Source organism: Hemitrygon akajei, chromosome 14, assembly GCF_048418815.1.
Source record: "Hemitrygon akajei chromosome 14, sHemAka1.3, whole genome shotgun sequence".
NCBI lineage: Eukaryota > Metazoa > Chordata > Chondrichthyes > Myliobatiformes > Dasyatidae > Hemitrygon > Hemitrygon akajei.
The window spans coordinates 30,956,138-30,981,730 of NC_133137.1; the positions used below are offsets into that span (position 1 = coordinate 30,956,138).

At 41.2% G+C, this 25,593-nt stretch overlaps 1 protein-coding gene across 2 annotated transcripts in view; it reads right to left on the reverse strand.

Moving 5' to 3' along the window:
- The window catches only part of grk3 (G protein-coupled receptor kinase 3), a 268,143-nt gene that overhangs the window by 105,860 nt on the left and 136,690 nt on the right, over window positions 1–25,593 (reverse strand). For both annotated transcript variants that reach the window (XM_073065740.1, XM_073065739.1), the window contains exons 4-6: window positions 8,361–8,462; window positions 6,873–6,947; window positions 3,787–3,848 (exon numbers count right to left, since the gene is read on the reverse strand). In XM_073065740.1, coding sequence (XP_072921841.1) covers window positions 3,787–3,848; window positions 6,873–6,947; window positions 8,361–8,462 — 239 coding nt within the window. The remainder of the gene's footprint in view (window positions 1–3,786; window positions 3,849–6,872; window positions 6,948–8,360; window positions 8,463–25,593) is intronic.

A 25,593-nucleotide genomic window follows, 5' to 3' on the forward strand; every position in this document is an offset into this window, starting at 1 on the left:
ACCACACTATCACTATCTACAACTTCATCAATCTTCTTATCATCATCAAATGTACTTACCACACCACAAATATTCTCATGCAAGTCGGTCACAAATATAATAAAGTGTAAGTGCCAGTACTTGCAGTATACTATTGGTTACAGACTTCCAGTCAGAAAATCAGCCCTCCTATCACTAAACCAATTTTGAATCCATTCTGTCAAAATACCTCGAACCCCAAACGTCTCACTGAAGTCAATGTGTATAATGTCTACCTCCTTGCCTTCACAGCTTCATAGTCACCTCCTCAAAAACCCTCCTTGACACTGTTTTTCACGTATATTGCGCTGTGCAATATGATGAAGAACTGTTATTGTCAAAGTTTTCACTAACATTGAGGTCAAACAGGTGCAGTGCAAAGTTAGTGACCTTCCTTTTTCTTCTTCACACCCTTCTCCTGCTCCAGATCTTCAGCTGCTCTTCATTTTGCTTTGGTAGGGAGTATCCCATCATGATAGCAAGATTATACAACAAGCATTAGATCTTCAAAAGTGTTGAAAAGTTCAGACAATGTTTCAAACATTTAATTTCATACCTTCTGTGTGGCAGTTTGGCCCTTGGCATGAAATCAGTGTCATCTGGAATCCCACACACGAGTTCAAAGTTTGAAAATACCATTCTCTTTTTCAGTTCATTCGCCTCTGACACGTCTGTTACCAGGATAAGGCTTTCCTTTCCAGAACATCAGAGGTATCCTCCTTCTACAAAGGACAGGGTTTCCTTTCCTCTATCATTAATACTGCCCTCAACCATATCGCCTCCATTTTCTGAACATCTGCCCTCACCCCAACTTCACTACCTCCAGGCACATCTTTACCTCCCTCACACTCTCCACTTTTGGCAAGGATCACTCCCTTCATGATTCCCATGACCATTCGTACCTCTTCACTAATCTCCCCTCGGCACCTACACATTAATCTCCTCCCTCACTTCCATTCAGGGCCCCAAACAAATCTTCCAAGTGAGGCAACACTTCAACTGCATGTCAGTCAGAGTCATTTACTGTATACAGTGCTCCCAATACATGTATCTTTACATTCATGAGACCTAACGTAAATTGGTGGGATCACTTTGTTGAGTACCATTGCTCCATCCGCAACAAGCAGGATTTCCTGGTGCCCAACCATTTTAATTCCAATCACCATTCCCTTTCTGACATTCTCCTCTACTGCCACAATGATAATACTCTCAGGTTGGATGAGCAACACTTCATATTCTGCCTGGGTAGCCTCCAATCTGATGACATGAACATCAATTTCTTTAATTTTCGCTTGTTCTTCTCCTCACCTACCTATCAACTCCACATGGTGTCTGCCCCCTTCCTTCCTTTTCTCCTCTCATCAGATTGTTCCTTCTTCAGTCCTTTACCTTTTCCACCTATTAGTCCCTGTTCCCCTCCCCCACTTTTTTATTCTGGCTTCTTCTCTTTTCCTTTCCAGTCCTGATGAAGGGTCTCAGCCCAAAACATTGACCATTTATTCCTTTCCATAGATGCTACCTGACCTGCTGAGTTCCTCCAGCATTTTGCAAGTGTTATGAAAACACTTGTCTAGGACTACTCATGGAAGTCAACGTACAACTAGAGAAACCCTCAGAGCAGCCCAGATCTAATAGCACATCTGAATTGCTCCATTAGAAGAGACCAAGGAACTATCCCGATTTGAGATGCAGCAGCAAAGGAACAAGGTATCAGGAAGGTGAATGCCATTGAATACTAAAATTTGATTACCTCCTAGAACTTCATCAGTTCAGCAAGAAAAATTCCATACATATATTGCTTCATGCATTGCACCTCCATTAACACCTCAATTACAATTCTCATGTACTGCTCCAACTTTCATTCACACTGATATACTTACTACCAATCCTATACCTCAGCTATTCAGTCATGGCAAGCATATCACCTTATTGCAAGATTACATGATACTTCTCTGTCTCTTTCACAGAAGCAAATGGTGAACAGCCTGCAAATATAGCTACAGAGTAAATTATTGTCTGATGATACCCTGAGACAGTAGAATATAGAGAGAATGCTGGTAATCATGAGGTGGATGGCAATTCCAAGATGGTGGCGCGATGCAGCTTGCAGCGGCCACTCCAGAGCTTATTATCTGTTATTTGTGAAGCGGGGTGCCGTACGCAATCATAATCGGTTGAAAACGGACGTGGGAGCACGGAGGAACATCTGGAAATCTCCAGGAAGACCTTCTTCATTGCTGCTGCTGCTGTGAGGTCCAGGTCTCTGCTGGGAAGAACAGGCCCCCAGTCCTCGGGGTCGCGTTGCCGATGGCCGTTGGCGGGGGCGTCTTAATACGCTCGGCAGAGGATGGTGCTCGGAGAAGCTGTGCTGGAGGGGATGATCGGAGGCTCGGAGGTTCGACGGACTCAGAGTCCGCTGCGGTCAGGTCGCTTTCACTGTGTACCGCGTCTGCGAGGTTGGATTCGACGGAGCTTTGATCCGCTGTGGTCAGGTTGCTTTCACTGTGTACTGCGTCTGCGAGGCTGAGTCGGGCGGCGCCGTGGAAGTCCATAGCGGGGGTATTCCCTTCTGCTGCCGGCGTGGGATGATGAGTCAAAGCGGGACCCTGGGGACTTGTGGAATCTGTGTGGTGGTTTCTTTTGAACTTATAGTCTTTTATCATCTTTGGACTATTTTTACTGTGCCCATGGTCTGTTTTTTATCAATTATGCTATTGTTTGCACTGTTGTAACTATGTGGTTTTGTGAAGGTCTTGTAGCTTTAGTTTTTGGTCTTGTTTTGTCTGATGGGATTGGAGCTCCTTTCCAGGGAACGCGCTAAGATGGTAGCGTGATATTAATATGCAGCAGCCTCTCCGGACTCTGGATTGGGGATTGCCAAACGTTATGTGGATTTTCTGGTGTAGTCTGTTTTGTCATATGCTTTTGTGATATCATTCTGGAGGAACGTTGTCTCATTTTTTAACTGCATTGCATTTGTGGTTTTTAAATGACAATAAACTGAATCTGAATCAAAGCCCATGACTATTGAAAGATTGAGGTCACTAAAATTATGCTATGTGTATACAATGATCCTTAACATCAACACTCTTGGAACATACCCTTCTAACTTGCAGATCTGGAAAGTTTTATTGATACTCCATTCCCTATGTGCTCCATTTCCCACCATGACCATACCTTTGTATTTCTTATTTCAGATATTCAAGAATAATTCAAGTATAGATCCCATATAATGAATCACAAGAAACTGAAGAGAACACCTGTGAATTAACTCAGTTTTACGTTCCTCCTGCGCATAGATGTACCTGTGCATATTACACAAGAGGTACTGAAGGTGCTGGGAATCTAGCGCAATGCACATAACGTGCCGGAGGAGCTCAGCTGGTCAGTTTCAGCCTGAGACCCATCACCAGATGATGCCTGACCTGTTGAGCTCCTCTAGCACATTGTGTGTATTGCTCTAGATTTACTTAAAACCTTGGGCAGTTGCATAACATATACTCTATTCTCAGCAGTGTTTGCATAGGATGAAATACTTCATAAACATCATTCTTACAAATAATTTTATCAAGAAAGGCATTCACAGAATGAGAACCACTTTTGTCAACAACATTTGCCCAGCACACTTTGTAGTATTCCTATTGTATGTACATTTCTAGAAACATTATTTGTGTATTACATAGCTCTATGAACAACAGCTGCAACACATATACCTTCCTTAAACATTCGAAGTTTATACCTTCCACACACAGTGAACTTTGTACATACCTCTCTATAAATTTCTGAAAAATTTTTCCCCGTAGACTGTCACAGATCTCTTCAATGTATGGCTGTTAGAAAGAAATGACAATTGAGCAATAATTAACAGATTGCCAATGTTGGAATTTTCACAAGATTTGAGGTTGTTGATTAGTGCAAGCTTCAGAATACTGTACTCTCACACGTCCAAAAAAAGTTTGTTGATTCACATTATCTCTATTTTAACTTAATAACTCTAGCTGGAGCATTCTCCAGCATTTTAAAGCAAAAGCTGACATATAAAACATAGTAAAGCTCAGAGGGGGATATGACTTTGAACTGGAAATTTCGCCAGCCATTTCAATGTGAAGGCTGTGGGATGCAGATGCGTGGGTGAGGAGGAAGGAAAGTGCTGCCTGAGGCCCAATAATAGTGTTTATTGTGGAGACTCAGAAATTCAGAATCAATCTGTTGTTATTTAGGCAGGGTCATAGGAGCCAAAGGACAAGAGTGGATGATATAGCCCTACAAGACTGTTCCATCATACTATTAATTTGTGAAAGATGCATACACTAAAATCCATTTAGTCTTATTTGCATCATATCCCTTAACACCTTTGTACACACACCAAAAATAATCCTTTCATCTCAATCTTGAAAATTTCAGTTGACACAGTAACCACTAGCTTTGGAGGAAAAGAGTTCTAGATTATCATGCCTGTTTGTGCGGAAATAAAACACCCTGCGACTAATTTCTTAAATAGCTCCAAGTTTTAAATTATGCCTTCTTGTTCTGATTTTTTAACAATATGATCTCAGCAGATTCCTTTACTTCCAAACACTTTAATTCAGGACCATTCCAAACTCAATTTACTCTAACACAATGCTATACCTTCTTCAACACTAATTCATCACCTGACTCGTGGAGTTCATTGTGACACGAAGGACTCAGGCTAAATGATTTACTTGCCAGAATAATTCTGCACCAGTTCCCAAGGTGGATTTTAGTGGAATGGAATGAACTTCACAGCCTGCAGTAAGAGTCTGATAAATGTTCGGACTTTTACACAGAGAATTAATTTTAAAATGATCCATTATTTTCCATAAAATCGCTAAAAACTTGTCAATTTATTTTTTAATAATTGAAGTGTTTGGAAATTGTTAGAACACACACTTAGTGGCAACTTTATTAAGTATGCCACTGAATGTATGGTTGTGATCTTTTGCTGCTGTAGCCCATCCAATTCAAGGTTTGAAGTGCTGTGCATTCAGAGATATTCTTCTGCATGCCACTGTTGTAACACGTAGTTATCTGAATTATAGTCAGCTTCCTGTAAGCTTGAACAAAGTCTGGCCATTCTCTTCTGACCTCTCTCATTAACAAGGCATTTTTGCCCACATAACTGTTGCTCACTGGATGTGTTGTGATTTTTCCACACCCTTCTCTATAAAATCTAGAGTCTATTGTGGGTGACAATCCCAGGAGATCAGCAGTGTCTGAGATACTCAAACCACCCCATCTGCTCCAACTATCATTCCATAGTCAGTCACTTAGATCACATTTCTTCCCCATTCTGATATTTGAAAAGGAACAACTGAATCGCTTGACCATGTCTGCATGCTTATATGTATTGATCTTCATTTCTAGAAGGATTGAATTCAAGAGCAGGGAGGTCATGCTGCAAATATACAGGGTACTGGTGAGGCTGCACCTGGAGTACTGTGTATAGTTCTGGTCTCCATACTTGAGGAAGGAAATACTGGCTTTGGAGGCAATGCAGAGGAGGTTCACCAGGTTGATTCCAGGGATGAGGAGGTTAACCTACAAGGACAGATGATTCGCCTGGGACAATACTCACTGGAGTTCAGAAGAATGAGAGGGGATCTTATAGAAACATACTAAATTTTGAAAGGGATAGATAAGATAGAAGTAAGAAAGTTGTTTTCATTGGTAGGTGAGACTAGATCTAGGGGACATTGCCTCAAGATTCAGGGAGAAGAGTTAGGACAGAGATGAGGAGAAACTGTTTTTCCCAGAGAGTGGTGAATCTGTGGAATTCTCTGCCCAGGGAAGCAGTTGAGGCTTCTTCACTAAATATATTTAATAAAACAGTTAGATTGGTTTTTATATAGTAAGGGAATTAACGGTTATGGGGAAAAGGCAGGTAGATGGAGCTGAGTTTACAGACAGATCAGCCATGATCTTATTGAATGATGGGGCAGGCTTGATGGGCCAGATGGCCCACTCCTGCTGCTATTTCTTATGAGTTGCTGCCACATTAACGAGCAGCTGTATAGGTTTGCCTAATAAAGTAACCAATGAGTGTATTTACAACGGTTCAGATTACTTTGTCTCATTTTGGATGACTTGGAAATTGAATATTTTAAATCATTTAGGAGCTTGAAAGCTCTATCTAAGTCTATGAATTAACAGATGCCCATTTTTTTCTCAAGTTATAGACAAAGAATATTTTGTTTGCATCATGTGATGCACCTCAGAATGTGGAAGATGCTCAAAGTGCAGAAAGCTTCACCAGGAGAATGCTGTCAATAGTTTCCACATATTTTCTGAGAAGATTGCTAAAGCTAAGTTTCAATAATTTTGCCAAGATCAAGAGAGCTTGTTACTAATTGTAAAACTCAATCTTATTACATCCAAATGCAGTGGATCCATTTTAAAGCAAATCTGAAACAAAAGAGAAACACCTCCTTAATAAAACCTGTTTTATACAGGATCTAGTTGAATATTGCGTTACTCAGGCATTAGAGGCACAGTCCAGAAAGGATCTTAATAAAAATGTGTGGATCAATGCCCATCGACTGCCGTGATTCCTCTAAATTGTGTGTACTGGCTATGTGTGTCGAGTTGGCCTCACCCCATAAGGGTAGGTGCTGCTATGTGATGTTAAATATTACATTATGAGTCCCAATGTTAGGATGGTGTAAAATAATCCATCAGAAGTGGTTACAGTCATTAGATGGAAGACAAAAGAGATGACAGACTTATTTGTTTTCATTTTTTGTCCTGGACTACTGAATCCACATTTTAAAAAAGAGGCTAGCATGTAGCATAAGATGCCTTTTTAAGTAAATTTGCTATTGCTAACTTAGACACACCTGGAAGAGACTGGGTGGCAACTGCTTCTTAGCCAAATGGGTTTGCACATGATCCACTGCTCGTTTGGAGAAAGGCTGCAATAGAACAAGTAGTGGGTTTACTTTAACACCTTCTCTCATTTTAATGTATCAAAAACATTTCTATAAATAAATATTTTGAAATTCATGAGTCTAGCAAGAATGCTAACTCTACATCCAGCTTTTAGCAATTTATTGACCATCTACTTCCATTAACATGGATAAATTTTTAACTTCTCAAGACTCTCAATTCTGGTAATATTAGATGAATTAACACATCACTTTGGCATCAACTTTTTTCTCCATCATAAGCGCATTCTAACAAATTTAAACAGTATTTCAAATATAGTCTAACAAATTTCATCCTTTGATAAAACAACAGATCCTTGTTTTTGGAAATGTGACTGACTATTGATCTAGAACAGGGGTGTCAAACACATTTTAGGTCACGGGCCGAATTGAGCAAAATGCAGCTTCATGCGGGCCAGATCAGTCGGACGCGTGCGAACACAGCTTTCGTTGCCTCCGTTTTTTCAGCCTGCTCTCATGTGTCTCAGTCTCTGCTATAACTACAAAGTGTTTCACTTTACAAATTCCGTTTCTTATGAAGAAGACTGCCGAATAAACACTAAAAACCCTGAAAACCTGGTACCTGAATAAACTCAGCATTAGCCATATCATACGCCATAGGCGCTTCGATTACTGGGGCCAGCTTTAATAGTAGTTAGATATTATCTCGCGGGCCAAAGATAATTCCACCGCGGGCCGGATTTGGCCTGCGGGCCTTGAGTTTGACATATATGATCTAGAATGTTGGAACAATTAAGGTCTGGAATGGTGAAATTGATCATACTTTCATAGCAAAGCTAAAATTCCCCAGATGTGGATCTTGGTGTTTGTGGTTTTCTGCTGCTGTAGCCTATCCACTTCAAGGTTCAACACGTCGTGTGTTCAAAAATGCTCTTCTGCACACCAATGTGAGAACGCATGGTTATTTGAGTTATTGTCCCCTTCCTGGCAGCTTGAACCAGCCTGGCATTTTCCTCTGACTTCTATCATTCGCAAGGGGCTTTCACCACAAAACTGCTGCTCACTGCATCTATTATTTTTGTTTTTTTCTGTAAACTCTAGAGTCTGTTGTGTGTGAAAATCCCAGGAGATTAGCAGTTTCTGAAAAAACTCAAACCATCCCATTTGGCACCAACAATTATTCCACAGTCAAAGTCACTTAGATCACATTTCTTCCCCACTCTGATGTTTGGTCTGAACAACAACTAAACCTTTTGTCTGCTTGCTTGCACACACTGAGTTGCTGCCATATGATTGCTTGACTAGATATTTGCATTAACGAATATGTGCACAGATGTACCTAATATAGTGACACTGTATGTAATGCATACAATTCAAATCTCCTTGCAGTTGTAAAATGAAGTTTACAAAACAATTATTTCAATATAGAAGTAAACTTACATGTGAACAGGACAACAATTCTTTCATTATATATTTATCATAGATTTGTCGACTTCTACATAAACGATCTTCTTCAGAGTCCAACTTTTCATAGTCCTTTATCTGCAATGAAAAAGTATTACTATTTATTATAGTTGTCTTATAAACTGAACACTATTTGACGATACAATATGGAAACCAATGTCTTACATACATCCTAATTGTTGCTAGAAGTGAATATTTTCTCAAGAATATTACCTTTACAAAGTTATTCATGACCCAAGATGACTGTGATTTCAGTTACCTTCGCAAACACGAGGAAACCTGCAAGATGCTAGAAATTCAAGCAACACGCACAAAAAGCTGGTGGAATGCAGCAGGCCAGCCAGCATCTAAAGGAAGAAGTCCAGTTGACGTTTCGGGCCGAGACCCTTCGAGATGTTTCATCCTGAAGGGTCTCAGCCCGAAACATCGACTGGACTTCTTCCTATAGATGCTGCCTGGCCTGCTGCATTCCACCAGCTTTTTGTGTGTGTTGTTTCAGTTAACTTTCTGATTTTGTTAGTTAATTGGATTATCTGCTCAAGCACTTTTTAATTGGTTCTTTCAGCATCTTCAACTTCTTTAAAAGATGGGTAAAGGATTCCTTGGGCAATTTAAAGAAATATAACCCAACCTTTTTAGGCTATAATGATATTTGTAGTAACACTGGCTATAGTTGTATTTAATGGAGTGGAAGTTGGATCCAATTTATTGGAAAGGATGGACAATTAAGGAAAATAAAGAGTGGATTGTGGAAGAGCAAAACTCAAATTTGGAAAGGTAATCAGCACAATCAAGTACTTAAAAGCATTTTTCATGCAGCCCAATCACAATTTATAGGAAGCATAATAATATGTTTTTTCTCACTTCTAGCCTGGACAATGCTTATAGTACATTCATATCTTTGTTAACTGGGCAATAATGTGGCAGGTTGAGTTATCTTTATGTGTTACAAATTGTTTTACTTATGTCTCATTTATTTCAACTAAGCACAAGCAAGTGCTAAATCAAAAGACACATAAATTAAAAACTTTCAGTCTTGACTGTAGATGGGTCATTTGCACTGGCATATTACAATTCAAACAGTGATGGGGTATTCAGTGTTTACAGTGTAGCTCATTGCCAGCTAGTACTGCAATATTAGTTAATATACTACTCACAAATCAAAGAGTTGCCTGATCTGCCACCAACGTAACCAAATATTTTCTCAATCCTGTTGCATGACATGACATAGGGTGGGTGCCTTGTGTCTGTGCTGATACCGTATATATCACATATTTGTCAGTTCTGGGCAGTCATATGCCTAATCTAAAGTTGAGAAGTACATTAAGCAGTTGTGAACCAGTGGTCTGGCATGTGAAGTCCTGTGAAACCATGAATTTACAACACAACAAATTTACAATGAACGCAAGTATGGATATGCATTACATAATGAACGGCTGCCAACACAGGGATCAGGTTAAAAAGCTTCTATTTGCCCCCATACTTTGTTAGAATTTAACAATTCCTCCTCTGCTGGACCTATTGAGTTCCTCCACCAGTTTGTTTTTGCTCTAGATTTAGCATCTGTGGTCTCTCGTGTCTCTTGTCATGTACTTTGGACAAGTGCAAACATACAAATCATTTAAAATACTACGAACACTATATGATTTCCTGGGAATGAGGTAGGGTCCAGATGAAGGAAGTGGTTAACTTGGCACATTCATAATACTGAACTGCAAACCATTATGGGCATTCCTACTTTAGCTGTAACTGTGGTGTATGCAGGGTCACATGCAGGATGTGTTGTACTACGGAATGCCTGCATTTGTCCACTGTTGTTCAGATTTTCAAAGTACATTTATTATCAAAGAATGTATATAAAACCTTGTGATTTGTTTGCTTACCAGCAGCCACAAAGCAAAAAACCCAAAAGAACCCCAGACATCCCACCCCACAAAAACTCTTTTCAGGGAGATAGCACCACCCCCCCCCCCTCCCCGCGGTCAACCTCCAAGTGTGCATGTAATACTTTGTTTGGTGGTTTTGTCTAATCTGTAAACCAATTTGGGTATATGCAGAAAATGTGACATTAAAATATATACTTGTATTATATTACTTATATTATCATGCAGTCTTTATTTATTCTATTACAACTTTAAGCAATCTAGAGGGAGTTTGGCCTCATCACGTAGTACATCAACAGAGTAGCTCCTTAGCAGCTAGCCAGCTAGGTTAAATTATGTTAGCTATGCTAATGAACAAATGACACCTGTTAAACTCACCTCCCACCATGGGCAACTGTTGCAAACAGTGCAGCAAGCAACACTGTCATTATTTTTGAGGTGGACTGTAAAGCCCGCCCACAGAGAAAACTGATAGGTCTACTCAACACAAAGAGAGACCAATCAGGATGCTCCCTCTCGCTCTTCCTCTTCCTCTCCCTCTCAAAATAAAATGATTTCCGAGATACTGTATATAATTTGCAGGCGTCAGGGAGCCACTATCAATATGCAGGAGTCTCCCAGAACTTCTGGGAGAGGAGGGATGTCTGGAACTCAATTTCAAAAAACAATACAATAAAGACCAAACCCACTGCACTGACAAAGGGAAATATACACAAATCATGCAGACAACGGAAGCAAGCAACAACTTTCCAAAACAAAATGAGACCTTAGAGCCGAACCCTGAAGCAGCCCAGAGTAGGCCCAAAGCCTCAGAATCAGCTCATCATATTTTGGTAGCCATATGAACTTAACTAAGCGGGACTCAGGAAACCAGCAGCTGCCAGAAGTTTGAGGATCTGGATCCAGGGATAACTGAGAGTCAGGCTTTTTTTCACTTCAGGAGCATCTCCCATTATTATGACCCATTGCCACTCCACATGTACGATCTCTGCCTTACCAAGCAGTCTAATGCCTCTGTGCTCACTATTCCAAGATTTCTTCTGGTCCCACTCCTCTCTCAAGTGCCAACATCCAGCATCATCAATCCACTATATTTTCCAGTTGCCAGACTATCATTGTGTTATGTCCAAGTACAATTTTATTCTGCAAGATTTCCCACCTGCTTGTTGACTAAGTTAGTGGGTTGCTAGACAGGAAATGATTCCTCTAATAATAATGTCCTGTTGTTTGACTTATCAGCTATTCAATGCTGCTGAAAATTCTGCATTTCTTTAAACATGTATAACCTCCCTCCTACTATATACTGCATGAGAGAAACACAGATCTGTTTGCAATAAATTAGTCAGGAATGCTGTTATCTGCTCACATATTATTAACAGGAGAATGAAGTGTATAGATGGAGTCATGGCATGAACAGATGAAAGGGCATTCTTTTGTTTACAACAGAAACCAATTGGTGGTGGCTCAACAGGATATCAAGCAAACTTTTAGGGAGCTTGATAAGGAATTTGTGGTAAAAACTCCTCGTTTTTCTCTACCCCCAAAACTGTACACGGCCCACCTCAGTAACCTAGAAAGACCTGCTATGTTTTACAATACTGAGGCAGATTCAATAGGCTTCTTGGCACTATCTCAATTTATCCCTTTGTAACAGCATGAAGGTAATCTTTCTTAAAGTAGTAATACCAGGTTTTTGAGAGAAGGCCAAACGTAAACATCACCAATCACACTTCATAGGTGACAAAATAAAAGGTAAAAGGCTTAAGGTATTATTCCAAGTGAATTCAAGTAAAATTAGACTACCACAGAAATATACAATAGACCTTATGGAAGGGAACAAGGCAATTCAAGTCGACGTTGGATCACTACAAGAGCACTGCAGGTAGTCTCACTCCAAACTTGCCCAGCATCCCTGATTTTTTCTTCCACGATTTCAAGTACTGATCTGTTCCCCTTCAGACTCAGCTTCCTTTCTCCATGCTGGCAGCCAATGCATTCCAGATGTTGGATACTTGCTAGCTTCAAATAAGCCTTTCTTCATAAACACAAAGGACACTGCAGATGCTGTGGTCAAATTAACATGTACAAACAAGCTGGAGGAACTCAGTAGGTCGGGCAGCATCCGTGGAAACGAGCAGTCAATGTTTCGGGCCGAGACCCTTTGTCAGGACTGAAGGAGGAGGGGGCAGGGGCCCCATAAAGAAAGTGGGGGGAGGGTGGAAGGTGCCAGGTGAAAAACCAATCAGAGGAAAGATCAAGGCATGGGTAAGGGGAAGCAGGGAGGAGATAGGCAGGAAAGGTGAAGAAGGAATGTAAGGGGAAAGCACTATGGGTAGTAGAAGAAGGCAGAGTCATGAGAGAGGTGATAGGCAGCTGGAAGAGGAGGCAGAGTGAAAGTGGGATGGGAAGGGGGGGGAGGGAATTACCAGAAGTTGGAGAATTCGATGTTCATACCAAGGGGCTGGAGACTATCCAGACGGTATATGAGCTGTTGCTCCTCCAACCTGAGTTTGGCCTCATCATGGCAGTAGAGGAGGCCATGTATGTACATATCCAAATGGGAACGTGAAGCAGAGTTGTAGTGGGTGGCAACCAGGAGATCCTGTCTGTTGTGGCGGACGGAGTGGAGGTGCTCGATGAAGCGGTCCCCCAATCTGCATCGGGTCTCGCTGATGTAGAGGAGGCCACTCCGGGAGCATCCAATGTAATAGATGACCCCAGCAGACTCACAAGTGAAGTGTTGCCTCATCTGGAAGGACTGTTTGGGACCCTGAATGGTGGTAAGAGGGGAAGTGTAGGGACAGGTGTAGCACTTACACTTGCAGGGATAAGTACCAGGTGGGAGATCTGTGGGGAGGGACGTGTGGACCAGGCAGTCGTGGAGAGAACGACACTGCAAAAAGCAGAGGGGGTAGAGAGGGTAAGGTGTGCTTGGTGGTGGGGTCCTGTTGAAGGTGGCCGAAGTTGCGGAGGATAATATGCTGGATCCGGAAGCTGGTGGGGTGGTAGGTGAGGACAAGGGGAACACGGTCCCTGTTGTGGAGACAGGAGGAAAATGGAGGAGATGCAGGTGAAGGCATCATTGATGGCAGCAGAAGGGAAACCATGATCCTTAAAGAAAGAGGACTTTTGAGATGTCCTGGAACGGAAAGCCTCATCCTGGGAGCAGATGCAGCGGAGACGGAGGAACTGGGAATAGGGAATAGCGTTTTTGCATTTGGCAGGGTGGGAAGAGGTATAGTCAAGATAGTTATGAGAGTCCATGGGTTTATAGAAGATGTCAGTGGACAGTCTGTCTCCAGAGATGGAGACCGAGAGATCAAGAAAGGGGAGAGAAGTGTCCGAGATGGACCAAGTGAATTTGAGGGCTGGGTGAAAGTTAGAGGCAAAGTCGATGAAATTGACGAGCTCAGCATGGGTGCAGGAAGCAGCACCAATGTAGTCGCCAAAGTAGTGAAGGAAAAGTTGGGGAGCAGTACCAGTATAGATTTGGAGCATAGACTGTTCCACATAACCCATGAAGAGGCAGGCATAGCTGGGGCCCATGCGAGTGCCCATAGCTACACCCTCGGTGTGAAGAAAGTGGCAAGAGCCAAAAGAGAAGTTATTAAGTGTGAATACCAATTCCGTGAACCAGAGGAGTGTGGTGGTGGTGTTGGGGAACTGGTGAGGTCTTTTGTCAAGAAAGTAGCGGAGGGCTTTGAGGCCTTCTTGATGGGGAATTGAAGTGCATAAGGATTGGACATCCATAGTGAAAATGAGGCCACGTTGTTATGGAGTCTACCCTGACCTCATCCTGTCACAAATATTTCCTGTGCACTATCCATCCCTCCCACACCCCGTTGACAACTTAACGGAATCGTTTTCTCTTTTCCCCAGTACTGTCGAAAGGTTTTCCAGCTAAAACATTAACTCAGTTTGTCTTTTTAAAGATACTGACTGTGCTTCTGGGTGTTTCAGGTATTCTCTGCTTTTATTTCAGAGTTTAATAAAAGTTCATCAAAACATCTGCGATTTTTATACTCTGAGCCTCTCTTTATGAAGATCAGCACCATGGATTCTTGTATTTCTTAAAATTGCTTTCTTAACATGCCCTCCCACTTTCAAAGATTCATGTAGATATAGAGCCTGGTCTTCTTCTCCTGTAACCCTTTTAGAACGGAATCTTTTCTAACCTGTCCTTTCTCTTCCTGCCAACATTTCTTGATGTTGAACTTCATTAAACTTAATCTTCTGTATGCTTCTATTTCCAACAGTGTAACTCAAGGTCTATCATTATTCCACAAGAATATTAGACCACAAGTCCATAAGACATAGGAGCAGAATTAGGCCATTTGGCCCATTGAGTCAAGACTGACTTATTTTACCATTCAATCCCATTCTCCTGCCTTCTCCCTGTCACCTTTGAAACCCTTATGACACCCCCAATCCTCTTATCCATGCTCTCCAGTGAGATCATGTCTTGTTTTCTTTTGCAGCAGAAGGACCATAAATGCACATAATTCTTCAGTTGCATTTCCATTCACTTTTCAGTTGATTCATCCCATTTGCAAGTTATTGAAAATGATTATACATATAATTCAGGAAAAACAGAGCTCAGTACATTGTAGAACATAAATATCTACCCTCCTTCAATCAAAAAAAAAGTTCACTATTTCTTCCCACCACAGAAGTTAAATTTGTCTGTGCTTGCAGGGTTTATCCTTGCTCCATCTTTGGAAAAAGGAGGATTATTGCAATTGCCTCATCCTGAAAGATGACAAGTATTTTTGCAACTTCTACCTTTAACCTCCCCTTCAACCCAGGATGCATAAAATTTAGACAAATGGCATAACAACTAGCTTTGCTAGTGCTGCTTTTTTTTAATCAAAATTTTATCCACATCAACAACCTATTCTTTTAATATAAGTGTGGCAACAATTCTTCCCTTGATACAGACAAACACCAACTACTCATTTACTACCTCAGCCATGCCTTCCATTTTCAAGAATGGATCTTCATTTTGGACTCAAATCATTCCTACCTTACATCTTACTGCTCTCCACTATTTATATGCTAATAGAAAACTTCCCAATTCTTGTCCAAGTCAGGGATAAATCATGTTCTTATTCTCAGAAGGTCACAAATCTCTGGAACTCTTTTTCACAAAAGGTGGCCAAAGCAGAGTCTTAATATATTGAAAGTAGAATTAAATAGATTTGAAAAGTAAGAGTGAAAAATTGTTGGTGTTGACCAGGAATGCAGTGTTGAAGATATAATTATATTAGTGGTGATTTCATTATATCATACAGCAGGTTTAATCCTGCTCCTAATTCGGAGAGCTACAGATACAATGCAATTCTGACCATGTGGTCATATCAGGGACCAGGACTGGGACTATGGATACTCAATAGTCTTACATATGACATACACAAATAAGGTAGGAGAGAAGATTAAGCATTAGGATTGGAGAGGGGTGGCAATAATTGTTATGAAGAACATTGCGATGCATGAGGAAGAGGACATAATTTCACCAATGTCCTATACAAATAAAATATAACCTCCCTAGTTTTGCATTGTGTTCTGCAAGCAATAAATGATAATATTCTGTTAGTTTTCCTAATCTGTCACTGTTCTTGTACAGTACCCCTTTATAAACCATGCACTAGGATATTCAAATACCTCTATATCACAGAGCTCAATGTTCTTTCACCTCTTACAGTAGATAAAATGCTTTTGTTCCTCCTTCCAAGCTGGACAATTTTGCAATCTACAATTCAATCTATCCGTCTGATGGTGACGGAAGCAGAGACGATTTCATTATTCAATAAGCTAGACAAACAGTTATGTAAAAAGGAAATAAAGGAATGTGGAAACTGTGTAGACATTTGGGATTAAGAATTATGTTGGCACATTGGACTTAAAGACCTTTAATTTCTCTGTTTTTTTAAGCAACAATTGCTGGCTTTCATGTCAAATGTAGTTCCCCATTGGGTGGCAGGACGGAGATACATCTCTACCAAAGGAGGTATAAGGCGCTTCTTTCCTCCGCTAGCCTGCAGGCCACCCCCGGGGCAGGTGTAGCACCCATCTAGTCCCTCGATCAGAGTCACGTGAAGCCATGGGAACAGGTGATGGATGGTTGTATGAGCAGCTGGTGCATATCACAAGACCTGGTTATGCGACCACTGATGCCAAGCAGACAATCTTTTAAGAGTATTGATAATGGCTGGGGTCACCCGTCTTGTAAAGACACTGCCCAGAAGAAAACAATGACAAACCACTTCTGTAGAAAAATATGCCAAGAACAGTCATGGTCATGAAAAGGCCATAATCGCCCATGTCATATGATACAACAAATAACACAGTAACAATAGTTCTTCTTGACTTTCTAGCTTTTATTTTATTTGATGAAACTTTTTGTTTTATTTGGGGGGGGGGGGGCGGGGTGATGTTTAGCTCCTACTCGTTTTCTGAATGCTTGTCTATGATGCCAAGACCCAACAGCTAGAGGGGTAGGACTGAAAGCAAGATTCTGGAAAATGGTATCTGTGAGTAGACATGACTTGGATTGCAGAATACAGGACTTAGTCAGTTAATATTGCACTGCTATGGGGAAAAATAGCTGATTCTGAATGGGTTCCTCATCCTGGTTTACTCCACTTCCCCACTGTTCACACCATAAGTGACCAAACTGTGGGCAACTACTTTCAAAATTAAGTTCAGCCTCAACTTTTGCTGAAATTGCAAAGCTCTGTTGCAAGACATTTATTGCAAGTAAACAGTGTACTGATGCAAGGTGCCAGAGGACTGGAGAGAAACCAACATTGTTTTGATGTTCAAGAAGGGCAATTAGGATAACCCTGCAAATGATTGGCTGTTGAGTTTCACAACAGTGTAAGGAAGTTACCTGAAAGGAATTACTCGCATTTGGAAAAGCATGGACTAATTAAGAACAGTCAGCATGGCTTTGTGTGAGTCAAGTCATACAGTCTTGATTACTTTTTCTTAAAAAAAAGGCGACAAAGATAATTGTTGAGAGTAGGGGAGTGGATGTTGTCTATATGGTCTTTAGTAGGCATCTGAGAAAGTCCCTCATGACAGGCTGATCCAAAAGATTAAGACACAGGGAATCCATGCGACTTGGCTTGGCCAAAGAACATAGAAGATAGTAGTAGAAGCAACACACACAAAATGCTGGTGGAACGCGGCAGGCCAGGCAGCATCTATAGGGAGAAGCGCTGTCGACGTTTCGGGCCGAGACCCTTCGTCAGGACTAACTGAAAGAAGAGATAGCAAGAGATTTGAAAGTGGGAGGTGGAGAGGGAGATCCAAAATGATAGTAGTAGACAGCAGGGGGAGGGATGAAGCTAAGAGCTGGAAAGTTGATTGGCAAAAGGGATACACTGCTGAAGAAGGGAAAGGATCATGGGACGGGAGGCTTAGGGAGAAAGAAAGGGAGAGGGGAGCACCAGAGGGAGATGGAGAGCAGACAAGGAGTGATTGTGGGATGGACAGAGAGAGAAAAAAGAGAGAGAGAGAGAAAAGGAGAGAAAAGAAGGAAAAAAGGGAAATCATAGATAGATAGAAGATAGATAAGGGATTGGGTAAGAAGGGGAGGGGGGCATTAACAGAAGTTAGAGAAATCAATGTTCATGCCATCAGGTTGGAGGCTACTCAGATGGAATACTTTCCAGCTCTTAGCTTCATCCTTCCCCCTCCTGTCTGCTACTATCATTTTGGATCTCCCCCTCCACCTCCCGCTTTCAAATCTCTTGCTAGCTCTTCTTTCAGTTAGTCCTGATGAAGGGTCTCGGCCCAAAACATCGATTGTACTTCTTCCTATAGATGGTTGGAGGTGTTGTTCCTCCAGCCTGAGTGTGGCTTCATCTTGACAGTAGAGGCCATGGATAGACATATCAGAATGGGAATGGGACGTGGAATTAAAATGTGTGGCCATTGGGAGATCCTATTTCCTCTGGCAGACAGAGTGTAGGTGTTCAGCAAAACAGTCTCCCAGTCTGCTTTGGGTCTCACCAATATATAAAAGGCCACACCGGGAGCACCGGACGCAGTATACCACACCAGCCAACTCACAGGTGAAGTGTCACCTCACCTGGAAGGACTGACTGGGGCCCTGAATGATGGTGAGGGAGGAAGTGTAAGGGCAGGTGTAGCACTTGTTCCGCTTACAAGGATAAGTGCCGGGAGGGAGATCAGTGGGAAGGGATGGGGTGGATGAATGGACAAGGGAGTCGCGTAGGGAGTGATCCCTGTGGAAAGCAGAAAGAGGGGGGGGGGAAGGGAAAGATGTGCTTGGTGGTGGGATCCCGTTGGAGGTGACGGAAGTTACGGAGAATTATATGTTGGACCCGGAGGCTGATGGGGTGGTAGGTGAGGACAAGGAGAACCCTATCCCAAGTGGGGTGGTGGCGGATAGGGTGAGGGCAGATGTGCGTGAAATAGGAGAGATGAGTTTGAGAGCAGAGTTGATGGTGGAGGAAGGGAAGCCCCTTTCTTTAAAAAAGGAACGCATCTCCTTCATCCTGGAATGAAAAGCCTCATCCTAAGAGCAGATGTGACGGAGACAGAGGAATTGTGAGAAGCGGATGACATTTTTGCAAGCGACAGGGTGGGAAGAGGAATAGTCCAGGTAGCTGTGAGAGTCCGTAGGCTTATAATAGATATCAGTAGATAAGCCGTCTCCAGAGATAGAGACTGAAAGATCAAGAAAGGGGAGGGAGGTGTCGGAAATGGACCAGGTAAATTTGAGGGCAGGGTGAAAGTTAGAGGCAAAGTTAATGAAGTCAACGAACTCAGCATTTGTGCAGGAGGTAGCACCAATGCAGTCATCTATGTAACGAAGGAAAAGTTGGGGACGGATACCAGTATAGGCTTGGAACATGGACTGTTCCACAAAGCCAACAAAAAGGCAGGCATAGCTGGGACCCATACGGGGGTGCCCATGGCTACACCTTTGGTTTGGAGGAAGTGGGAGGAGCCAAAGGAGAAATTATTAAGAGTCTAATTCCACTAGACGGAGGAGAGGGGTGGTAGAGGGGAACTGGTTGTGTGTGTTGCTTGAATTTCCAGCATCTGCAGGTTTCCTCGTGTTTGCGTTTTTAAAGATAACGGTAGATGAGTGTTTCTCTTTGGAGGTCTGTGATCAATAGCATTCGGTGGGAATCGGTGCTGGGAAATCTGTTGTTTGTGATGTATTAATGATCTGGAAAAAATGCAGATGGGCTGATTAGTAAGTCTTCAAATGACACAAAAATTGGTGGAGTTGTGGATAAGGACAAATTTGTCAAAGAATACGGCAGGATTAAGATCAATTACAGATATGGGCATAGAAATTAGTTTAGTTCAGGCAAGTGTGAGGTGTTGCACTTTGGGGGATCAAATGTAAGGGGAAATATATAGTAAATGGCAGAACCCTTGGGGCATTGGTTTACAGAGGGATACGATGGTGCAGGTCCATAGCCCCCTGAAAGTGGCAACGCAAGCAGATAAGGTGGTAAAAATAGAGAATGGCTTGTTAGCCTCCATCAGTCAGGGCTTTGGATATAAAAATCAGGAAGTCATGTTTCAGCTGTGTATAACTTTGTTTAAGCCATATTTGGAGAGTTGTGCAGTTCTGGTTGCTGCATTACATGAAAAATGCAGAGACTCTGGAGAAGATGCAGGAGGTTCATCAAAATGTTGCCAGCATTAGGAAAAATTGCCTATGAGGAGAGGGTGGACAAACCTGTATTATTTTCCCTGGAGGGGTGTCAAAAAAAAGCAATCTAATAAGAGATTTTTTTGAGAAGGTTTACCAAGAAAGTTGATGAAGGAAAGGCAGTGGACATTTTGTCTACATAGATTTTAGTAAGGACAAAGTCCTGCATGGGTGGCTGGTCAAGACGGTTCAGTCAATTGGCATTCAGGATTAAGTATAAACTGTATTTGAATTGGATTTATGGGAGAAGCCAAAGAGTGGCAGCAGATGGTTCTCTGTCTAACTGGAAGCCTGTGACTAGTGGTATGCCACAGGGATTGGGCCCGTTGTGGTTTAACATCTATATCAACAATCTGGACTATAATATGCCCCAAGCTAGATCAGCAAATTTGCAAATGGCTCAAAGATTTAGAGCACAGAGGACAGCAAAGGAGGCTATCAAAGCTTGAGGAGTGGGGATTAGAGCCAGCTGGAAAAAATCAGTTGAAATATGGCAGATGGCAATTAATGCAAGCAAATGTGAGGTTTGGAAGACAAACCAGGGTAGGACATACACAATAGAGCAATGAAGAATGTGGGAATAGAGAACAATAATTCCATGAAAGTGGCATAATTTTCAAGGATGGTAAAGAGAGTTTTGGCATTAGTCTTCATAAATCAAAGTAATGAGTACAGGAATTGGAAAGTTATGTTGAAGTTGTGTAAAACATTGGTGAGACCAAATCTGGAATATTGAGTGGGGTTCTAGTCACCTCTCTACAGGAAAGATATCAGTAAGATTGAGGGTACAATGAGTTTACAAGGATATTGAAGAGACTTGAGGACCTGAATTTATAGGAAAATGCTGAGTAGGTTAGGACCTTATTCACTGGAGTGTCGGAGAATGAGCAGAGATTGATAGAAGTATATAAAATTATGAAGGGTATGGATAGGGTTAATGCAAACAGGCTTTTTCCACTGTATTTGGGTGAGACTAAAGGTCATAGATGAAACAGTGGAAGGTGAAATATTTAAGGGAAACCTGAAGCGGAACTTTTTCACCCAGTGGGTGGTATGAGTGTGGAATGAGTTGACCAGCAGAAATGGTGGATGCGGGTTTCACTGCAACATTTAAGAGAAGTTTGTATAAGTATGTGAATGAGAGGAGAATGGAGGACAATGGTCCAGGTCGAAGGGATTAGGCAGAATAACAGTTCAGCACAGAGTAGTTGGATCAAAGTGCTCGTTTTCTGTGCTGTAGTGCTCTGTAACTCTACAACTATGAGCGCAGAGTTTGGGAGGAGTTCCGATAGAAGTTTATAAAATTATTACAGACATACACAAGGTAGGTCGAGTCTTTTTTATCCCAAGGGTGGAAATGTCAAATACTAGAGAACATAGCTTTAAGGTGAGAGGAGAACATTTTAAAGGATACATGTGAGGAAAGTGTTTTTTTTTTGCACAGTGTTAGAGTGCCTGGAATGCACTGCAGGGGATGGCGGTGTGTGGTGGAAGCAGATACGATGGTGACATTTAAGAGGCATTTAGTACATGCAAGGAATGAAGGGATATGGATCATGCGCATACAGATGGGATTAGTTTAATTTGGCATCACGGTCTGCACAGGGACTCTGGGCCAATGGGCCCGTTACAGTGCTGTATTGTTCTATATACATCATTAACTCACTAGAGCAATATCAGCACAGGCAAAAATAAGAACATCCTTTCCAATACTAACAATGGAACAGTGGCAAATAAATAATTTATAAATTGACAAAACACTCCTTTTAAAGCTTTCTACCACTGCCTTATTGGGTGACAGCAGCACTTACTCTCTGCCATGGAAACAGTTTTGAAAAAACACATGTCATTGAGAAACAATGTCCACAAGAGGCAATCTGTTGTGACCTGAATCTGCCAAGATTATACAGGGGCCAACCCATCTCCAGGATACTGCACAGCCCCCTGCAACACAGAGAGGGAGAATACCCAGTTGCTCAGCAACAGTAATCTTTTCCAAACTCAAAGTTCATATCCGTTAATCCTTCTACTTGCTGTGTGTTACTTGAACAGGTTTTGACCCCAGAATACAAAAAAAACTGAACAAGTGAACCTTGATTTTATCATTTTTGGAAAAAGCTTATTCTTTTCTTAAAGAAAATGCATTTTCATGACAGTTTAAGAATTACAAAAAAGCTTGTTAAAAGAAGTTAATTTTGAAAGGACTCTTAGTTAATACCATTGTATGCTATTTTGTTTAGCGACAACATCAAATGCAATAAGTGTATCTCAGAATGTTTTGCAAAGAAGATAAGGTTCGTGATTACGAATTTGTCATGGGAAAGGAAAGAAGAGACATAAGACAGTCAAAAAGATAGACATGGGCAGTTTTTGAACAGAACAAGGAAGAGTTAGTGGAGTAAAATGAAATTTTACTTCTTTGAAATTTGAAATTCAAGGATATTGTCATGCAGGCAGTGGGAAGTGCGGAAATATTAATAGAATCAGAGAGGAGAGACTCAGTGACAAAGAAAGACATGCAGCTGGAAAAGATTTCCCAGTGGGAAGGCAATTACGGAATTTAAAAAAAAATTCATCTTCAATTGTTGAGACAAGATGGAAAGAGAAAAGAGCAGTTGTGTATCTAGAAGTCTCTGCATTAATTGTTTGAGTTAGGAATAATGGAATAAAAATTCAGATCAGTGGGAGCCATTTGAGACAACCCAATGTCTTCCACAAGTTACTTGACTACAAGTTTCCCTCCACATTATCTATTGATCCTAAGCTTTCCCAAGGGTGGCAAAATAGCGTAGTAGTTAGTCTGATGTTTTACAGTGCCAACAATCCGAATTTAAATCCTGCCACTGCCAAAAAGGAGTTTGTATCTTCTCCCCATGACTGTCTGCGTTTCCCCCCACATCTCAAAGATGTATCATTAGTAGGTTAATTGATCATGTGGGTGTAACTGGGTAGCGTGGGCTCATTGGGTGGAAGGACCTGTTACCAAGTGGTGTCTCTAAATAAATAAATACCTTCCAATTTTCCTCGATCTTCCCCAGGTATAAATACAGGTCAAGTACCTATTATCCAAAATGCTTGGGGCCTGAAGTGTTTTGGATTTCATATTTTGAAATATAACTTGGGATAGCCATAATTTATGACTCTGAATTTATGTGCTATTGATAAGCAGTCTTTGTCCCACACTTGTTCATTACACGTATGTACTTAACACAGTAAAAATTATTACATACCATTAATATAATGCAAATATATTGTGTGTCGGGTAACAAAAGCAGCACAGCAACATTGGGAGAATACCTGAATCAGCTGTTGAACAACAACAAACAGCCTCCTCCTTTGATGCTGTGTATTAATTAAAAGGCTACAATACATTGAATTTATATTTTACTCTTTTAAGGTTTTATGTAAGATATAAAAACAACCAGCATCATAGACTTGTGCTGGTGTTAGATTTTCATCAGCGACGATCTTGGCAAACTCATCAAAGTGTTTCTCTGCTACGTCGTAATCAGCAGATGCATTAAAATTTAACACCGTGCCTTTTCTTAAATTTCTGCATTCAGCCTGCTGAATTCACAATTACCTTCAGTTTTTAGTTTGTCATGATAGATCTTAGCTTATTTCATGAACAGCATACCATTAAAGCAGTATATGTTCACTCTGTCGCTGAGGAATCCACTCGTGCAATACAATATCGAAATCTTTATTTTTCGCTTTATGCAGCTTTTCTATTTTTCTTTAACTTCTATTCATTAACTATGTCAGGTCACTTCTCAGAACTGTCTGTGATGTGCAGAGACCTGTGCGTTGTCTGGGAACCTTCCCAGCACCTTATGAAATTTTCCATTTATGATGTCATGTCAGTGCTTAAACAAAATTTCAGATTTCGGTGGTTTTCAGGTTTTGGATTTTCAGATAAGAGGTGCTCAAACTGTATTCCATTTTTAAAAGTCATTTGAACTGCATGAAATAGCATTATTCATAAATACTGCTGCTTCACAAATAGACACATCTTGCTGTGCTCTCTAATTTTATCAGCACCACAAGAAAACAACAGCTGACAGAGGCAAAGGCCATTCAAAGACAGAGGAGTAAAACATTGAGGATGTACCATGTACCCTTCAGTAGAAAGTATTGGCTGAGACCTTGTAGTACGTTATCTGAGACCTTGAAACGGGTGAACTATGGAATCTAAAGAGTAAACATGAGGAAACCTGCAGATGCTGGAAATTCAAACAACAACACAACCAAAAATGCTGGTGGAACACAGCAGGCCAGGCAGCATCTATAGGAGAAGCACTGTCGACTTTTCGGGCCGAGACCCTTCGTCAGACCCTTCCTGATGAAGGGTCTCGGCCCGAAACGTCGACAGTGCTTCTCCTATAGATGCTGCCTAGCCTGCTGTGTTCCACCAGCATTTTGTGTGTGTTGAACTACGGAATCTGTTCATTAAGTGTGATATTGTGGATGAGTGTTTCGTAAAACTAGTCACTCTTCAGTAAATAACAGACCAGGGCTGCATTGTTGTTCCTTTATTGGACCGAATATACAACTCCAATAAAGCACTTGTGTATTGTTTGCAAAAGTTCTACCACTTTGTTTTCAAAAAGAGAGTGGCATTCTTAGGAGGTATTTTACTCCAGGCTTCATTTAGTAAGTTAAGGGATTCTAGGAAAATAAAACCAATATATTCACTCATAAGTTTTGGTGGACAGAAGTCTGTTCTTTGAGAAAGCTCCTGGGCTTCATTTGTAAATTAATTAAAGTCAGGAGAGCTTCCCTTATCAGAATGACACTTACAAAATTAAGAAACACTGTCTCTTTCTACCCTCTTGCAGTACTGATCTTTGGTGAGCGAAAAATCCCACTGTACCTCATCCAAGCACTTACCTATTGGCCAGATATTCTAACAAAGAGAATTTCACAGATGAGCCTGATTTTGCCTTCAGAGTCATAAAACACAGGAACAGGTCCTGCATCCATGCAAATCATCAAATACCCATCTACACCAATTGCATTTACCATCATTCATTGCTGTTTATGTCTTGAGATTCATTGATCTTACATATCCAATAACACTTATTATCCAATAATAAGGTCACTTCCTAACCTCGGGATACTACGACCAAATATAGCAAACCCACTATTGCACTGGCTATATCAACTAATTATAATCAGCAATCAAATCAAAAGTTAAACCCAGTGATTCAGTATGTTATTGTGTAATACAGGACATGCCAATAGATGATACGTTTCAAGGTAATTAATTAGGAATGTGTGTTAAAAGCTGGACTCACCAACGAAGTCTCACATTAAATTTTTAAAAAGTAATACATTTGACTCTATCAAATTTGTGATCTTAGTTTTGCAGAGACTCACTGATGAAAATTTCACCTCAGTTGAAGCTATCAATTTAAAGAGCCACACAACGTCAAGACAGCTCAGCAAAAATCCCCAGCAGGACCAGTGCATGAAACCACAGACAGACAAGCTGTTTGTAAGAAAGCATGCTGAAATTCCATGTTTTTTAAGGTGTGTGATGATAGATGGGCCAATTTCACAATTAAAGACGTGCTGCACTGATGTGTCTTCATCATAATTTTGCCTCTTAGCTTGGCCTGGTGTT